Below are 15258 nucleotides of genomic sequence, written 5' to 3'. Positions count from 1 at the left end.
CATACAGGACAAATACATGAAGATCAGTGAAATTATGCCCGCTAAGCAAGAAGAAAATTGGAACTAAAAAGTACTTTGCTAAACAGAAATGGGATTAATCAGAAAGCAGAGCATTTGTCCTCTATTTTGAAATCACTGCAACATTTCTTTTTTTTTTGGAAATATGATAGGCAGAGTGGACAAAGCGGTTTTTAAATAAAGGAAGGTGATTCTGGGGATGACAGGCAAAGAGACAAAATAAAATGAGAAATGACATAAAAGAGGCTTGTCGTGAGCCACAAACTGAGCAAGAAGGTATTTTGGAACTTATGTGTGAGGCTGAATACGTGAAGGAAATGTACCCTCTAGGGATATATTTGAGCATCAGTGCGCTCTCCTAGTATGACCTACATTGTTGTAGTGCCTTTTTTCCCCAGAAATAAATACGCTGGTTACTGGAAGCAGACCTATTTTAACTCCATAAATACAGAAGCAATTAATTTATATTCAACAGTAAGGTAAAGTTGTTAAAACGATCCCCAAGTTTAAAAGAGTAAATGAAATAAAGGTAATTTTATCATTCTCTAAGAACTGTTCAGAATTAAATGTTACACTTAAGTGGATTTTTCTTTTATATCCAGGCTGATTCACACTTGGAAGAATACAATGAGATGCTGGAGTTCATATTGAAATGGATCGAGAAAGCAAATATCCTAGTGCATGGTAGTATAACATGGAATTCTTCCTCTCAGCTTCGTGATCAGTTTAAAGCATACCAGGTGATTATATGAGCTATGAAATTTAAAGGGGAGTGTATAAAAGAAGCTATTTTTTGAGCAGTGAGGTTTTAATTTCCTACAACTTTTTGCTTCCTCTTCTTGAGGAAAAGAAGTCTTAAAATGCTAGGTTTCTTTGATTGTTCCCCTAAGTCTTAAAGATTATTAATTTGTTTTGGACAATTATTTTGAAGACTGAAATCAATATATATTGTTGAACAGAACTATATGATTCAAAGTTGATCTTTATGTTTACTCAAGTACATTGGCCTCATAGCAGCTTTTGATTGAACAGCATGTCTATACACCGTGATTCTGCTGCACTGAGTACCTCAATGCAGTTGATATTCCTCTAGAACTTTAGTTAACCAAACACAATTTTCAGGCTTGGGGTATTTTGTTTGTTTTCTACTTTCTCCTTTATGCTAAATTGGAATAGCCTTTGTTCTCATCTGATGAGTTTCACCCCAAATGTTTTCAGACTGATACCCAGTGGATGAGTTTCTTCCGGTTGCTTCCTCATCATCTCACATGAGTGTGTTTTGTTCTCCCTGTGACAATGCAGTTTGTTCTGTCTGTGTCTGGTCTGTGTGGAATGTGTAAGTGTGGAATCAGTGGAGCACTTTGATGAGGTTGGAGTTTGTCCACTGTTACAGAACCACGTGAAACAAATCAAAGCATCGTAAGATTATCATGTTTCGCTAATGCCAAAATAAGACTGTGTTAATTATGGTTTTTATGCATACATTAGTTAATTGTCAGCTGCATTCACTTACACTGGGGAAACGTACTAAGTCACACTTTCTTATTCTGAAGAGGAACCTCGAGGCAACTTAACCTGAGGATATCTGGGAGTTAGCATTTCTGGTCTGGTTTTTCTATGGCCTTTTCCCTGCTGCAAAAGTTGATAAGGATATAGGCTTAACCAATGCCATCCCGTGGAACACTTTGGTAGCCATTTTTGAGGCAGCTTTAATGACTAGTGCCCTGCTATAACACTGTACCCAAGCACTTTCTGCTGCTTCCTATTGGGCACATCAGGCTTCCAGAACAAATCTTATCCATAGGTGGTGTGTGTTGTATTTTTACAGGTAAGTGTGTATAGCAAAACACTAAAACAAATGTGTTGGTTACTACAGCTGCTGAAGTTTCATACACTTTTGACTTACTCTTTGACTTTTGACTTACTCTTTTGTTTCCCAGACTCCATAAGCTGAAGCACTTCAGCATACACCCAGAATTAAGCATATTGCTGAAACCTTACAGGAAATTAACCTTACAGTAGAACTTAATCATAGGCTTACAGATGTGTGCAAATTGAGGAGTTTGCAAAACAGGAATATACTTAAAGATGTATGTAATCTGAAGCTCAACTCTGGCATTCAATTTGTTCGTATCTCCATCTAGACTATGCTTGATGAATCCGGAGAGATTCACAGTGATCTTGAGGCCATGACTGAGAGGATTGATTATCTGGCAAGTGTATACTGTACTGAAGGAATGTCACAGCAAGTGCTGGAACTGGGGCGGCGGACAGAGGAATTACAGCAAGTTATCAAAGTGCGGCTACCAAACCTCCAAGATGCTGCCAAGGTATATGAAAGCAGTTTTTTTTAAATGACAGCTGACAGCTAGGCTGGTGTGTGCATCTTTCTGAGACTGTTAGCAGTACAGATTAACTGTGGTCTATAAAGGGCATGGCTGTGCAATGTTCCTCTGCAGCCTATGAATGTTCCTGTGCAACCTGCTCTAGGTGGACTTGCTTTGGCAGGGGGGTTGGACTAGATGATCTCCAGAGGTCCTTTCCAACCCCATGTGATTCTGTGATTGTGCTGTCTAAAGCAAGATGTCTTGCGCTGTTTGAGATGCTGCCTTCAGGTGCCGATCCAGATGGCACAAGATTCCTGAAGGTCCTGTCACATCTGCCCGTTAAGGGTGGATATATTGGAGATCACAGTGCGTCTCAAACGGCACTGAGAACTTATGTTTAGATACTTGGAAAGTGTCTGTGTTGGCACTTACACTGCCATTTTCTTAATTTTTCTCTTAAAAGATATCTAAAGCCCACTATGTATTAATTCAGATTATACAGGGCCAGATCAGGATTCCATAATGTAAGACATACTTCTACAAGGGAGTACAATGAAAAGTATGAACACACTTTTTCACGTCCTTGACATTTGTGTGCAGCTGTTCCATGTGGATTTATTGTTAACGTAAATATGTGTTATACCTATGCAATACATGGTAAACTGCTGCAAGACACAGGGAAAAGCACAGAAGTCTTTTCTACTTGCCTTCAGGGCAAGAAATTTTAACCAAACGTACAGGGACTACCTGAAAAAAGCTTAGGCTGCTACTCAACAGGGACAGGGCCAAATTGTTACATTTAGACAGGAAGAACCAGGCATGTGCGTTTCTGAATTAGGAATTACTGGTTTGACATATTGTGTTGAAAGGTCTTAAGTTTAATAATGTTGATCATGTAAAAGTGAGTGAACAATGGCTGTAAAACACCCAAACACCATGCAGAAAATAAAATATATAGTTGTATGGTGTGTGAAGTAGTCCTTTTGTTCTATCTATTGGTCGCTAGTGAGGTTTCAGCTATGTCCAGTTTTGCACTTGAAGAAAGAAATGGGCCAACTGGAGAAAGAACAGAGGATGGTGACGATTGTGATACGTGTATAAATCTGTAGAAAAGATGCATGGAAAAGGATTATCCTAACATGATGTATTCAGAGAGAATAAAAATAATTTGTTCTTCATGTCTTGTTAGTGGAATAGTAAATAGAGGATTGAAATTGCAACAAAAGGCAACTTGACATCAGACCATCAAAGAAAACTTTCTACAAAAAAAGAGTACTGAAACACTAGGATATGCTGTCTGTAGAGATAAGTGGGACTCCACTGCTAATGGTCTTTAACAACAGTCTGCAAAGATAAGACAGTTATGTCCTGTCTTATTAGAGGAAAATGACTAAAGAACATCTTCAGTTTCTTTCTAGGCCTTGAGCTTCATGAAATGAGCTCTATAAAGTACATGCTGTGTTTGAGGAAGTACTTAAAATAATAACTCTGACTTTGAGACCTCTTTTTCTAGACTGTCATATGACTGGTATTTTTATCCAATATTTTTAAAATTTAATTTCATTGTTAAAATCATGAATTAGTTTTGACACTATGAAGAGATGTAGCTACAAATCCAGACAGATATACTTAGAGGGTTTTTTTGGGGTTTTTTTGTTGTTTTTGTTTGTTTGTTTGTTTTTTGTTTTTAATTTATCCATGAATCAAATGTGTTGTGTTACAGGACATGAAGAAGTTTGAAGTTGAGCTGAGAGCCCTGCAGGCTGCTCTGGAGCAAGCCCAAGCCACGTTGACCTCTCCAGAGCTTGGGCATTTGAGTCTGAAAGAGCAACTTTCTCACAGACAGGTAAAAGGCCAGGATCTCAAAGTTAACACTTGAGTAGTGTGAGCTTACACAAAGAGTAATGAATGCTGGTGAGACAGATTGTGCTGTTACTTAGGTGAGTCATTGTTTCAGAGCGTAGCCCCAAATTACTGCCAAGGGAATAAGGGATGAAATAGGAAAAATCATTCCCTCAAAGGGAATGGTTGAAGTATAATCCTTGATGAGTCTGTTCTTAGGTTGATGTAATTCTGAGAAACGAGTATCCAGTTCAAGTTTAATCCATACTCCTACTAAAGCTCAGTTCTTATCCAGTGCTTTTCATCAATAGGTTCTTAAAGTACTTTAAAAGGAAGTCCAAATTTTTATCATGGTGTTACAGATAGAGATGCAATGAGATAGTGTGTTGTTTGCTCCCCCAGTAATCAACCGGAAAACTAAGAGAAAATTCAGTTTTCCTTAAGCCCAGTTACATTTTTGTATGTTTAGTTGAATTACCTCCATAAGATATTGCTGCCTTCTGAATTTCACTTGGCCTACTACGGAGTTCTTCAATTTGTTATTTTTAGTCTCAGTCTTATGACATAACCCAAGTTATAACTCACTGAATTGCTTAAGAAACATTTCTTGCTACAAGCTAATACAGTGCTTTAACTGTCCTGGTTTGCCAGTGAAAACTAAATGTCAACAGATCGACTTTATGATTAAAATCTGCAGAAAAATGTACAGATGAAAGGTAAATTTGCAGAGCTTTCCCTTTTGGTTAACAAATGCAGTCTTTATTCTAGGGACTTGCAGCCAAATTTCAGAATTTGGCATTGAAGAGTGTAAGTGAAACACATCACCCAATGTAAGAGAAAAGGAATATGGACTGTACACTGTTGTTTATGTGTATTTTTCATCCTGGTTCTAGCAGGTCTCACAGTATGACTTCCTTTTGCATAGAGGGGAGCTATAGCCCCTGCCCAGCTGTTTTGTCAGACCAAAGAGGGGGTCTTAGAGAGTGCCTGGCTGGGGTGCAGCCCCCAGGGTGCCTCTGGGTGCCCATTGCACAATAAGGACACTCTTTGCCAGCAGTATGGGGCCTGCCAGAGGAGAGGCCTCCCCAGTGATGTCCAAGGAATAGGTCATTATACCAAATCTCTGGTTAGGTTGTCCACCATACGTCATGAAGGCACAGACGTAAAAAGCAAACCGATAGGTCATTATACCAAATCTCTGGTTAGGTACGTCATGAAGGCACAGATGTAAAGAGCAAACCAAATCCTCTCATCAGTATGAGCTCCAGACCCACTTATCTGTCTTTCTCCATATGGCATAGGAGAAGGGAGCTGACTGCCACGTACGTTGCCCAGCTTATTTATATCTATTGAATTTAAAATCTTTTGCTAATGTGTTAAAACCCTTTTCATCAACTTTGCCTTTTCCTTTTTTTTTTTCCAATTGTTTTTCTTTTCTATCTGTGAATACATTAAGCTCCCCAATGTAGATAAAAAGAATGGAGATCAAATCTATTCTCCAGTCATTGCAGTTAGACTCTTCTCATGCAGATGAACAGGCAGCTTGAATGGACATTGTGAACAGAATAGAGACTATTAACAAAGGCATCCAGTGTGTGATTACTCAAAGGAGAAGATCTCTGTGTAGCTGTGTTTCTTTCTGTTTGATTGCCTTTTGAATTTTAAGCAACATTTTCGGACATGGTTTGTATTTTCAAAGGAAGGCTGTGAACACAACAGGATTAGTTTGCCACTTTGAAAATATGCTTCTGTGTCTTAGCAGGGAGTTCCACTCAGATTTTAACATTAAAATATGTATACATAAATGATTGCTGCTTTAACAGATATACTGCTTTGATTTGTGGACTTTGTAAAGATGCTTATTTTCAAACATTTTAACAGAAATATTTATGGGTTTAGACAGTTACTCCTATGATTTTTCATTAATTATTTTTATTTCTCTTATACGGGCAATTTGCTTAGCAAATACTTAAAAGAATGCTTATTTCAGAATGAGCAATTCCAGACCAAGTGTGTCCTGATTATATTCCATATAGAAAACGGAAAATCAAATTCGTTTGGTTTAGTGCTTGAACTCATGGTTATTTTTCTTTTGCCGAGTGAAATGCTCCGGGAGTTCTGCAGAACTGGCTTATTGTGGCACTGACTTTGTTTCTAGCACCTGTTGTCTGAAATGGAGTCGCTGAAGCCAAAAGTTCAGGCGGTACAAGTGTGTCAGAGCGCCCTGAGGATCCCTGAAGAGGTGGTGACCAGCCTGCCCATGTGCCACAGTGCCCTGCGGCTGCAGGAGGAGGCCAGCCGCCTGCAGCACACCGCCATTCAGCAGTGCAACATCATGCAGGCAAGTGCCACTCCGACCCAGAAGTTGCTCTGAGTAACTTGAACAGAGCCAGAGAGATGAAAACAGAGAATTTCATATCTCCCTGCAGTCCTTTTTTTTCTGTGTAGTACCATTAAAAAGTTCTCCGCTAAGTTTTGGTCGTTTCTGACACACTGTTTTTGGGGGTTTTAATATTCATATCAGGAAGAAATTTTTTACTATGAGGGTGGTGAGACACTGGAACAGGTTGCCCAGCGAAGTTGTGGATGCCCCATCCCTGGAAGTGTTCAAGGCCAGGCTGGATGGGGCTTTGAGCAACCTGCTCTAGTGGGAGGTGTCCCTGCCCATGGCAAGGGGGTTGGAACTCGATGATCTTTAAGGTCCCTTCCAACTCTAACCATTCTGTGATTCTATGTTAATTGTTGATTTATTCATCAGACTCTCATCTCTGTTCTCTCCTTGGTCTTGCTTTGTTTTTTTGTAATGCTGCTGGGATTATCTAGACAAATAGCTAATATGCAATTGTATGCAAGTTAATTTTATAACACCTATAGTCAGTTAATGGAATTAATATCTCATTATAACATCAACAGCTTATAATGATTGCATAGAAACTATCAAGTTAATTAAATAGCTTTCAAGGATAAGAATAATGAATGTTTTTTCTCTTTATTTAAAATTTATATGTATTTGCTTTCTGATTTGGAATCATTAAGCATCTATTAAATTTGCGTTTTCAAGCTTTGCCAAATACAAGGAAACTAGGTTTTATTTGATTGTTTGGATTCATACCTAAACATGTTAAAGACATTTCCAGTGAAGAATCACAGAATCACGTAATTGTCAGAGTTGGAAGGGACCTCTAGAGATCATCTAGTCCAACTCCCCTGCTACAGCAGGATTGCCCAGAGCACATCACTCAGGACGGCATCCAGGCGAGAAGACAGGAATAAGCTTTTCTTTCCTGCTACTTAGTGATAGAAAAATACATAGTGAGCTATGGTACAACTACAGAGCTGCAACTTATATACCAGAAGAGATTTTCAGTCACTAAGGTTACTTAATGATACTTAAATACAAGGACGGATACAATTTCACACTGAAAAGTTTTAAAAGCAGGTTAAACAAACTGCTGGTGAAGCTGTGATAGAAAGAACTGATACCACACTGGTAGGATAATAGTCTGAATCAATCTTCATAATCCTCTCCCAGTTGTATTTTTTGTAAAATCTAACTCTTTCATATAGTCTTTCCACTTCATAAACGGAGGCTTGAAGTTAAAAAGCAGATCAAAATGTTTTCTAGTAAAACCATGAGACTAGGCAATACTGTCTTTTGGTGGATATGTTTGGTGCAGATACTTGTTGGAAGAAGAAGTTCTGCCTTCTTATATTGGATATCATCATGTTGTGTGAATGTGGTTTTTTGGAAATAGTTAAACAAAAGAAAACATTGAGTTCATTGCAGTTCACAGTATTTGTGAATGGACTTCTTCCTGACTCTATTCCTGCTTTGCTTATCCAGATGCAAGTGCCAGATAGATTAAGTTTGCTCCACTTCAGAAGGGAGATCAGTCATGCCTGGATTAAGTAAATACTTATTTTCATGTAGAGGCTCAATATTTTTTTTCTCTCTCCAGGAAGCAGTGGTTCAATATGAACAATATGAGCAAGAAATGAAACATTTGCAGCAAATGATAGAGAGCGCCCATCGTGAGATCCAAGACAAGCCAATAGCAACCGGCAACATTCAGGAGCTCCAGGCCCAGATTTCGCGTCATGAGGTAGGAGAGCCAAAGTGCAAAAAAATGGGCTAAGGGGCACCTTACTGACCCAAAAAACTTTTCATAAGCAATAGTCATAGATTAACTGAGTAGCTTTTCAGACTTGCTTAAGGCTAGTTGAGCAGATAGACTTAATACCAGGTAGGAAACTCATGATGTTGGTACAGTGTGGAGTGTTCACTTGTTTATTCTGTTAGATGTGTCCTAATCTCCAGGAAACATTGTGACACGCAAAAGCATTGCATAATTAAGGGACACTTAGCATAGGTACTTAACTGAGGACTGTCCCAGAAGTCAATGCCGAGCAGTTAGTCAGGTGATCACTGTTAGTTCATATATATATATATCCTAAAGTACTTACTGATTTCCATGACAGTAACATTCTGTAAAAGAACACCAAGGAAATTGAATTACGTGAAAACCACAGTAGATTTGGAGGAAAACTCTGACACGTTGACTCCAAAGGCTCCTTTTAAAGTCATCGATGGGCAGAGTTTTGTCCTGTGGATTTATAAGTCCTGCCCTCAAACTCATTGATCTTCAGCCCTCAAATGAGTCAGAATAGTCTCTGTACAGCCTTCTTGCTTTGCTGGTGTTGGACCTCCTGAGCCCCTTTCACCTTCCCCTGTCTGTTGTGTATTTCTTGGGATAGAAAATGCACCACTGAACTCTGTGTGTCACTTTTGGCACCAGATGGCACCATTTCTTTACCTTTGAATTAGAAGCTGTCAGTGCTGTTATGTAATATAACCTAATGTTATACGCACCAGATGGCACCATTTCTTTACCTTTGATAGAAGCTGTCTGTGCTGTTACGTAATATAACCTAATGTTATATGTCTTCCTCATTTTCTATCCAGTTGTTACAAAAGTTGCTTATTATAAATGCAGAGCAGTTTGCTTAAACAATTCTAGCTTTTCAGTACTGAATTTGAAATGCTGCTATTCCTTATTCAAATGTTCTGTAACAGCAAATGCAGGAAAGTGACTTCACCGATACAGGATAATATCGCTAGAGGAAGGAACTAAAAATGGGGCAGCTTGAAGTTTCATTTGCATTTGAACAAGTTTGGTAGCCAGGAGTTCTTCTAAATGACTGCAGGAAGGCAACAGCTTTACTCTATTGCACATGTTGGGGTCAACCAGAGTAGACAGGTTTCATACTTGCAAACTTTCCAGGTTTAGGGGTATGGAGTTTTGAAAGATGCGTGGTTTTGGCTCATATTTTGTCTGCTAAATACCTGTGGAAAAGCGTAGCAAAAAAGGGATATATTGAACACTATATTATTTACTGCATCAAGAGGCAAGTCTGTCAAGATATTTGTTACGTGTGTTATGAAATTAAGAAAATACCAGTTACCAGATTCCCTGCTGAAGTCTGCATGAACAAGAACTTAAAGGGACATTTGTAGTAGCTATATGTAGAATTAAAATAAGAGGAAGAAAATAGAAACTCTCTACAACTACTTGAAAGGACACTGTAGAGAGGTTGGTGCTGGTCTCTTCTCGCAGGTAATTAGTGACAGAAAGAGAGGGAATGGCTTCAAGCTCCAACAGGGTAGGTTTAGACTGGACATTAGGAAAGAATTTTTCACAGAAAGAGTGGTAGGGCATTGGAACAGGCTGCCCAGGGAGGTGGTGGAGTCACCATCCCTGGATGTGTTTAAGAGTCGTTTAGATGTGGTGTTGGGGGACATGGTGTAGGGGAGAACTTTGTAGAGTAGGGTTGATGGTTGGACTCAATGATCCCAAGGGTCTTTTCCAACCTAAATGATTCTATGATTCTATGAAGGGAAATACTGCCTGATTTGTAGGAAGCTCGTATTACTATGCATGTATGTAACTACTTACGCTTTAGAACTATGTTGACTGAACTGTGTCTCTTAAGACTTTCAGATAAGAATGTGAGCAAGTATCACCATACTTGTGAATTATTTTAATGGGTAGTAGTATCTCATAGGACATTGCTATTATAAGTTGCTTTAATTTTTTCGTGATCACATTTTTGCCTCCTTTTCCCTTTCTTTGTTTTCGGTTGAGAGGGGGATGTTAGATACTCAATGCATTGGATATTAATATCACAAATGCTATTGCATCTCAGTCATATTGATGGAGGATAGTGAGTATATTGAATGACAATAATTTCCCATCAAGCCCCAGAGATGTCATTCAGTGAACATTAGTGAATGGCTGGTACTTGCCAAACAGAGCAGACAACTATTCCAGCTGCTAGACGTTAAAGTTATGCCTTGATTTGATTGCAGTTTGTTTTTTGATTGATCTAGTTTATGTTTGATACTTGAGACTTTGCCTGGTCTCCAAAGTAAGCCTTGAAGCTCCAAGAGAGCTCCTTTTGTTGCTAATGTGACAGGCAGTGAGCAGGTACAATTGAAACTCTGGCAGTAAAGTGTCATCCTCAGTCTTTGCACTGTTTCCATTTCTAACTCTGTGTTCCTCACTATGACTGTTCTGATTTGATTTTGAGAAAATGGTTCCCTGAAAATTTTATATAACAGAAAAATATTATAATTTTACTGGTCTGAAGCAGCAATCTTATTTACTTTTTAAAAGTTATGATAATTATTTAACTATTATACCTACTAGATCTTGCAACTTCTGTTGCTATTTTTCCATGAAAATTTCTGTTGGTTGAAGAAATAAAAGTAGATGTAAAAATAAAGCAGAAATATGTATTTGAATTAATAATCACTGATTTAGCAGGCAATCTTATACAAATTATTTCACTTTACAGATCAAAATTCTGTCATGTTACTACGCCTCTAGGGAGACAGAAATAATAGCTTTGGCAGAAATGTGAAAATTTTCCACCATTTTTTAAGTATATGAATTGAAATTTTTGAAACTGGACCCTGAACTGGACAGCAGTACAGGGTAGGAGAGAAGATAGGTTAGTTTCTAAGGTGATTCATTTCCATCTTTCCTCTCTTATCTCACTATGAGCTTAAATTTATGATGGTATTTGGACAAGCATATAGACCGTTTCATAGCCATAAAAAACTATATTTTAAAATATACTCTGCTTTAGTACTGTGTGCAGCTCAGCTTTTCATTCCGAAGACTGACACAAAACCCGAAACAGGATTAAATAGAGTTTATCCAAACACTGGCAAAAAGTGATCCAGTCTGCATTTAATCTTATTATGGGACCGATTGTTCCTATCACATTTGATCTTGTTAGACCCTGCGAATTATTGTCTTGAACTATTCATTCTTTCTGGTGAGAGCTGAATGGGGCATTTTTTTTACAGTTGTGACCTCATTTCCATGGCATGCACTCTGCGGAGAAGCTTCATCTTCCTTGGATAAAGGGAGATAGGAGAGGGAGGGAAAAAAAAATATAGGGCAGGAAGAAGGAGAGACGTTCCCCTTTGCTGCAGTCTGAAGCTTAGAGACTTCACGGCAGGTTCGGGCTGGATGGAAGGGCGAGGGGGGTTCCTCCCTCCCTCCCTTCTGCGGTTATCACGCGGGGCGAGAGCCTTTGGCAGCACTTTTCTGCTTTCTCTCCAAAGCCCCCTCCGCTCTGCGGTGTAAGCTGTGCAGCCAGACGCAGCCCGGCTTGTTCCTTCCACTGTCAACATCCTGCTCGTCAGGCAGCGCGGCGGCTGGTGCGGGGTGTCGGGGAGGCAGCGGGAGGATGTTATTGGCTGGGCTCGGAGGGGAGAGCTCGCCTTCGCCACGGAAGCTGAAAAGCCGCAGGTCCTGTGGCCTGTATTGGCTGCCTCTGCATTACTGGGGGGGAAAAAAATAAATTATAAATAATAATAATAATAAAAAAATGTTTCCTCAGGAGCTGGCTCAGAAGATCAAGGGATACCAGGAGCAAATTGCTTCTTTGAATTCGAAGTGCAAGATGCTGACGATGAAGGCAAAACATGCCACCATGCTGCTGACAGTGACAGAAGTGGAGGGGCTTTCGGACGGAATGGAGGAGCTGGATTCAGACCTGCTTCCAGCACACCCCGCTCATCCCTCGGTGGTTATGGTAAGGAATGCATTGGTCTGGGTACCGTCTGCCTGAGCTGCTTGCTTTTGCATCGTTGCAATACTCCGGTGTGGCAAATTGCTGCAGCTCACATCTACGTTCTGCTTTTGAAATGGCTGGAGTGAGGCAAACCAAACAAGCTGCAGCTTCCCCTTACTGTATTTTGCTTTATATGGGTTTTCAAGACTTGTTGATAAAGGATGAAGCTATTTAACAGACAAATACCGGTGGAAGTTGTCTGTAATAAGATGCAAATACAGTGCTTTTTCGTACCTATGGGCACGCAAGAGCAAACGCTGAGAAACTACTGAATTGCAGGATTAAACCAGAATAAATATTATTTCATAACATGTTGCAGTGGATAGGTTTTACAGACTGTATTTTTAAATATGCCTTAAATGTTGATGTGATAATTGACAGGATGCTCCTGTATTCTCAGGCGAGTGTGTTGGAAATGCAAGCTGACAAAGTACTGCCAGAGGCCTCATGTTTGAGTTACTCTGCTTTTGTTTGTTTCTAATTGGGTCTCATTACAAACATACTGCTGATGCTGTTGGGATTTTTGTCTGAGTGAAAATAGAGTGCGGATTTCAGGATTTATCACTCTATAACAGCACTGGGAAAGTAAGAAAAATATGTTGCTACTGGATTGTGTGCATTTTAGCCTGCAAGTCAATTCCTTGTTGTTCTAACCAGGCCTGGATACTGAGGCCAATACTGCATTTTTCTGCAGCTCTCCATAGTATTTCCATATGCAGCACTGATTCTATTAGAAGGCATTTAGGCAAACCCTAATTTGTTATTATTGAGTTGCTTGCTATAGGTTTTCTTTTAAATTCATTAGGGGACAGTAGAGCATGTTCACACTGAAGTATGAAAAGTAAATGAGACTATTAATTGAACCATATTTTTAAGCTGGTAAATGTAATAGTGTTAAGTACGTCTAGATAGTGTCACGGTAGTTCTGGGCATGTGTTGTTTTTCTTGTTTTGATCTAAATCCAAGTCAAACCAAAGTTGAGGTAACTTATTTTCTTCCTGTGCTCTGGGGTTGCTTTTCCTGTGGCAGATGACTGCTGGTCGCTGTCACACGCTGCTCTCCCCTGTCACTGAGGAGTCTGGGGAGGAGGGAACCAACAGTGAGATTTCTTCTCCACCTGCCTGTCGCTCTCCCTCACCTGTGGCTAATACAGATGCTTCTGTTAACCAGGTACCTCCCTCTTGGCATTCATTCAGCTTTTATCTCAGAGACATGCATGGTTCCATTCCACAGGTGGTTTATTTAATCCTCTGAGATAACATTTATCGAGGATCTGAGGCTTAACCTCTGACCAAACTGAACCTTCAGGTTCTAGTCCAAAATGAATACAAATGTTGACTTCTGAGTTTAAAACGTATAAATTCAGTGTTACAGCTACTCACTATTTTTAAAAATACATTTTAAAATGTATAAATTCGGTGTTACAGCTATTCACTATTTTTAAAAATACATAACCTTCAGGTTCTAGTCCAAAATGAATACAAATGTTGACTTCTGAGTTTAAAACGTATAAATTCAGTGTTACAGCTACTCACTATTTTTAAAAATAAATTTTAAATTACAATTACAAAGCTCTTCCATGCCACTACAATTTTCTATCTATAACCTAATGTTATTTTCACAGAGGTACTCAATGGAATCTTGCATTCTGAGAAAAAATGCAATTTTGTACTGCCATAATAAAACACTGCATCATGTCCATATATGTCTACCTTATGGTGCCATTGGCATTGTAACATTGAAGCCAGAGTCTGATAACTTCCACTGCAAACCATTTCAAGTATTAACTTCCATGTATTTTTTTCATGTATTGTTCATTCCATACTTTCAGTGACAGTCTATTTTAAGTGCTAGTGAGGCAGAGCAGTGAAATCGCTAAAGTTAGATCTTTAAAAGAAAACTGAGGACTCTGACACTTCTAATACATCATCACTGACTAAAATGTGAGCAAGGAACTAGATCATTGAGCATAATGCCCAGGAAGACACCCATAAAATGTTACACTTTGGAAGCTCAGAAATGCGCCTTAAAAGCAGTCACTAACACATTTCATTCCTCGTGTAGCGGGTTTTGTGGTGTGATGCCCAGGAAGACACCCATAAAATGTTACGCTTTGGAAGTTCAGAAATGAGCCTTAAAAGCAGTCACTACACTGTTCATCGTGTAGTGGGTTTTGTGGTGGTTTGTTTGATTTTTAATTTGTGGCTGCTTCCAAAGTTGACCACTGCAGACATAAAGGGTAGAATGGTGTTTCATTGCATTGCTGAGTAGAAATAGAGAAGTTCGAGCAAGTTGCCTACTAATTTCTTCCACTCATTTCAAAGATGAAGTTGCTAAATATAAATGGTTCATTTTCATGAACTGACATAAGAAAGAATACTAAACTAAGATAGTAAGAATGGTGACAAAATCTTCATGATAATAAAGTTATAAAGTTACCTTTGTAATTAAAAAGCTACATAATGAGTGAGAATGATTTTTCTAGTGTTCTGTCATTTCAGATAATCAGAAATTTCCCAGTAAAATTCACTTACATGTGGAAGGTATCTATATATTTCAGCACAAAAATCTTATGACAGGGTTAATCAGCGAAAGAGTTAAAGGAGCAAGAGCAGCTTGTTTTCTAATAAATTCAGTGTCAGTTTATTACATTTCTCTGAAAATGAAAAAAAAAAAAAATATTGAGTTCCAATAAATAATAGGGAAAATCCAGTTTATTACATTTCTCTGGAAAAAAAAAAGATTGATATCTCCAGTAACTCAAAAAATAAGGAAAATCCAGTGAAATACTGTTGCCCCATGAGCTGACACCAAAATGTAAGTTTTAGAACCTGTGTTTTACAGAGCAAAATTGAACAACAATACTGTCTTTCATTTAGCTGAAGATCTTTGAGATAAAATTGCTGGTGTTACAATAATCTAAAGC

At 38.8% G+C, this 15258-nt stretch overlaps 1 protein-coding gene across 1 annotated transcript in view; it reads left to right on the top strand.

Moving 5' to 3' along the window:
* Nucleotides 1-15258, top strand: part of SYNE1 (spectrin repeat containing, nuclear envelope 1) — a 315179-nt gene that overhangs the window by 193576 nt on the left and 106345 nt on the right. Inside the window, exons 85-91 of the mRNA XM_014950654.1 lie at nt 621-758; nt 2163-2348; nt 4069-4191; nt 6346-6528; nt 8147-8290; nt 12099-12293; nt 13362-13502. Coding sequence (XP_014806140.1) covers nt 621-758; nt 2163-2348; nt 4069-4191; nt 6346-6528; nt 8147-8290; nt 12099-12293; nt 13362-13502 — 1110 coding nt within the window. The remainder of the gene's footprint in view (nt 1-620; nt 759-2162; nt 2349-4068; nt 4192-6345; nt 6529-8146; nt 8291-12098; nt 12294-13361; nt 13503-15258) is intronic.

The sequence above is a fragment of the Calidris pugnax genome, unplaced genomic scaffold, assembly GCF_001431845.1.
Source record: "Calidris pugnax isolate Ruff unplaced genomic scaffold, ASM143184v1 scaffold24, whole genome shotgun sequence".
Taxonomy (NCBI): Eukaryota; Metazoa; Chordata; class Aves; order Charadriiformes; family Scolopacidae; genus Calidris; species Calidris pugnax.
This window is presented reverse-complemented; position numbering and strand designations above follow the sequence as displayed.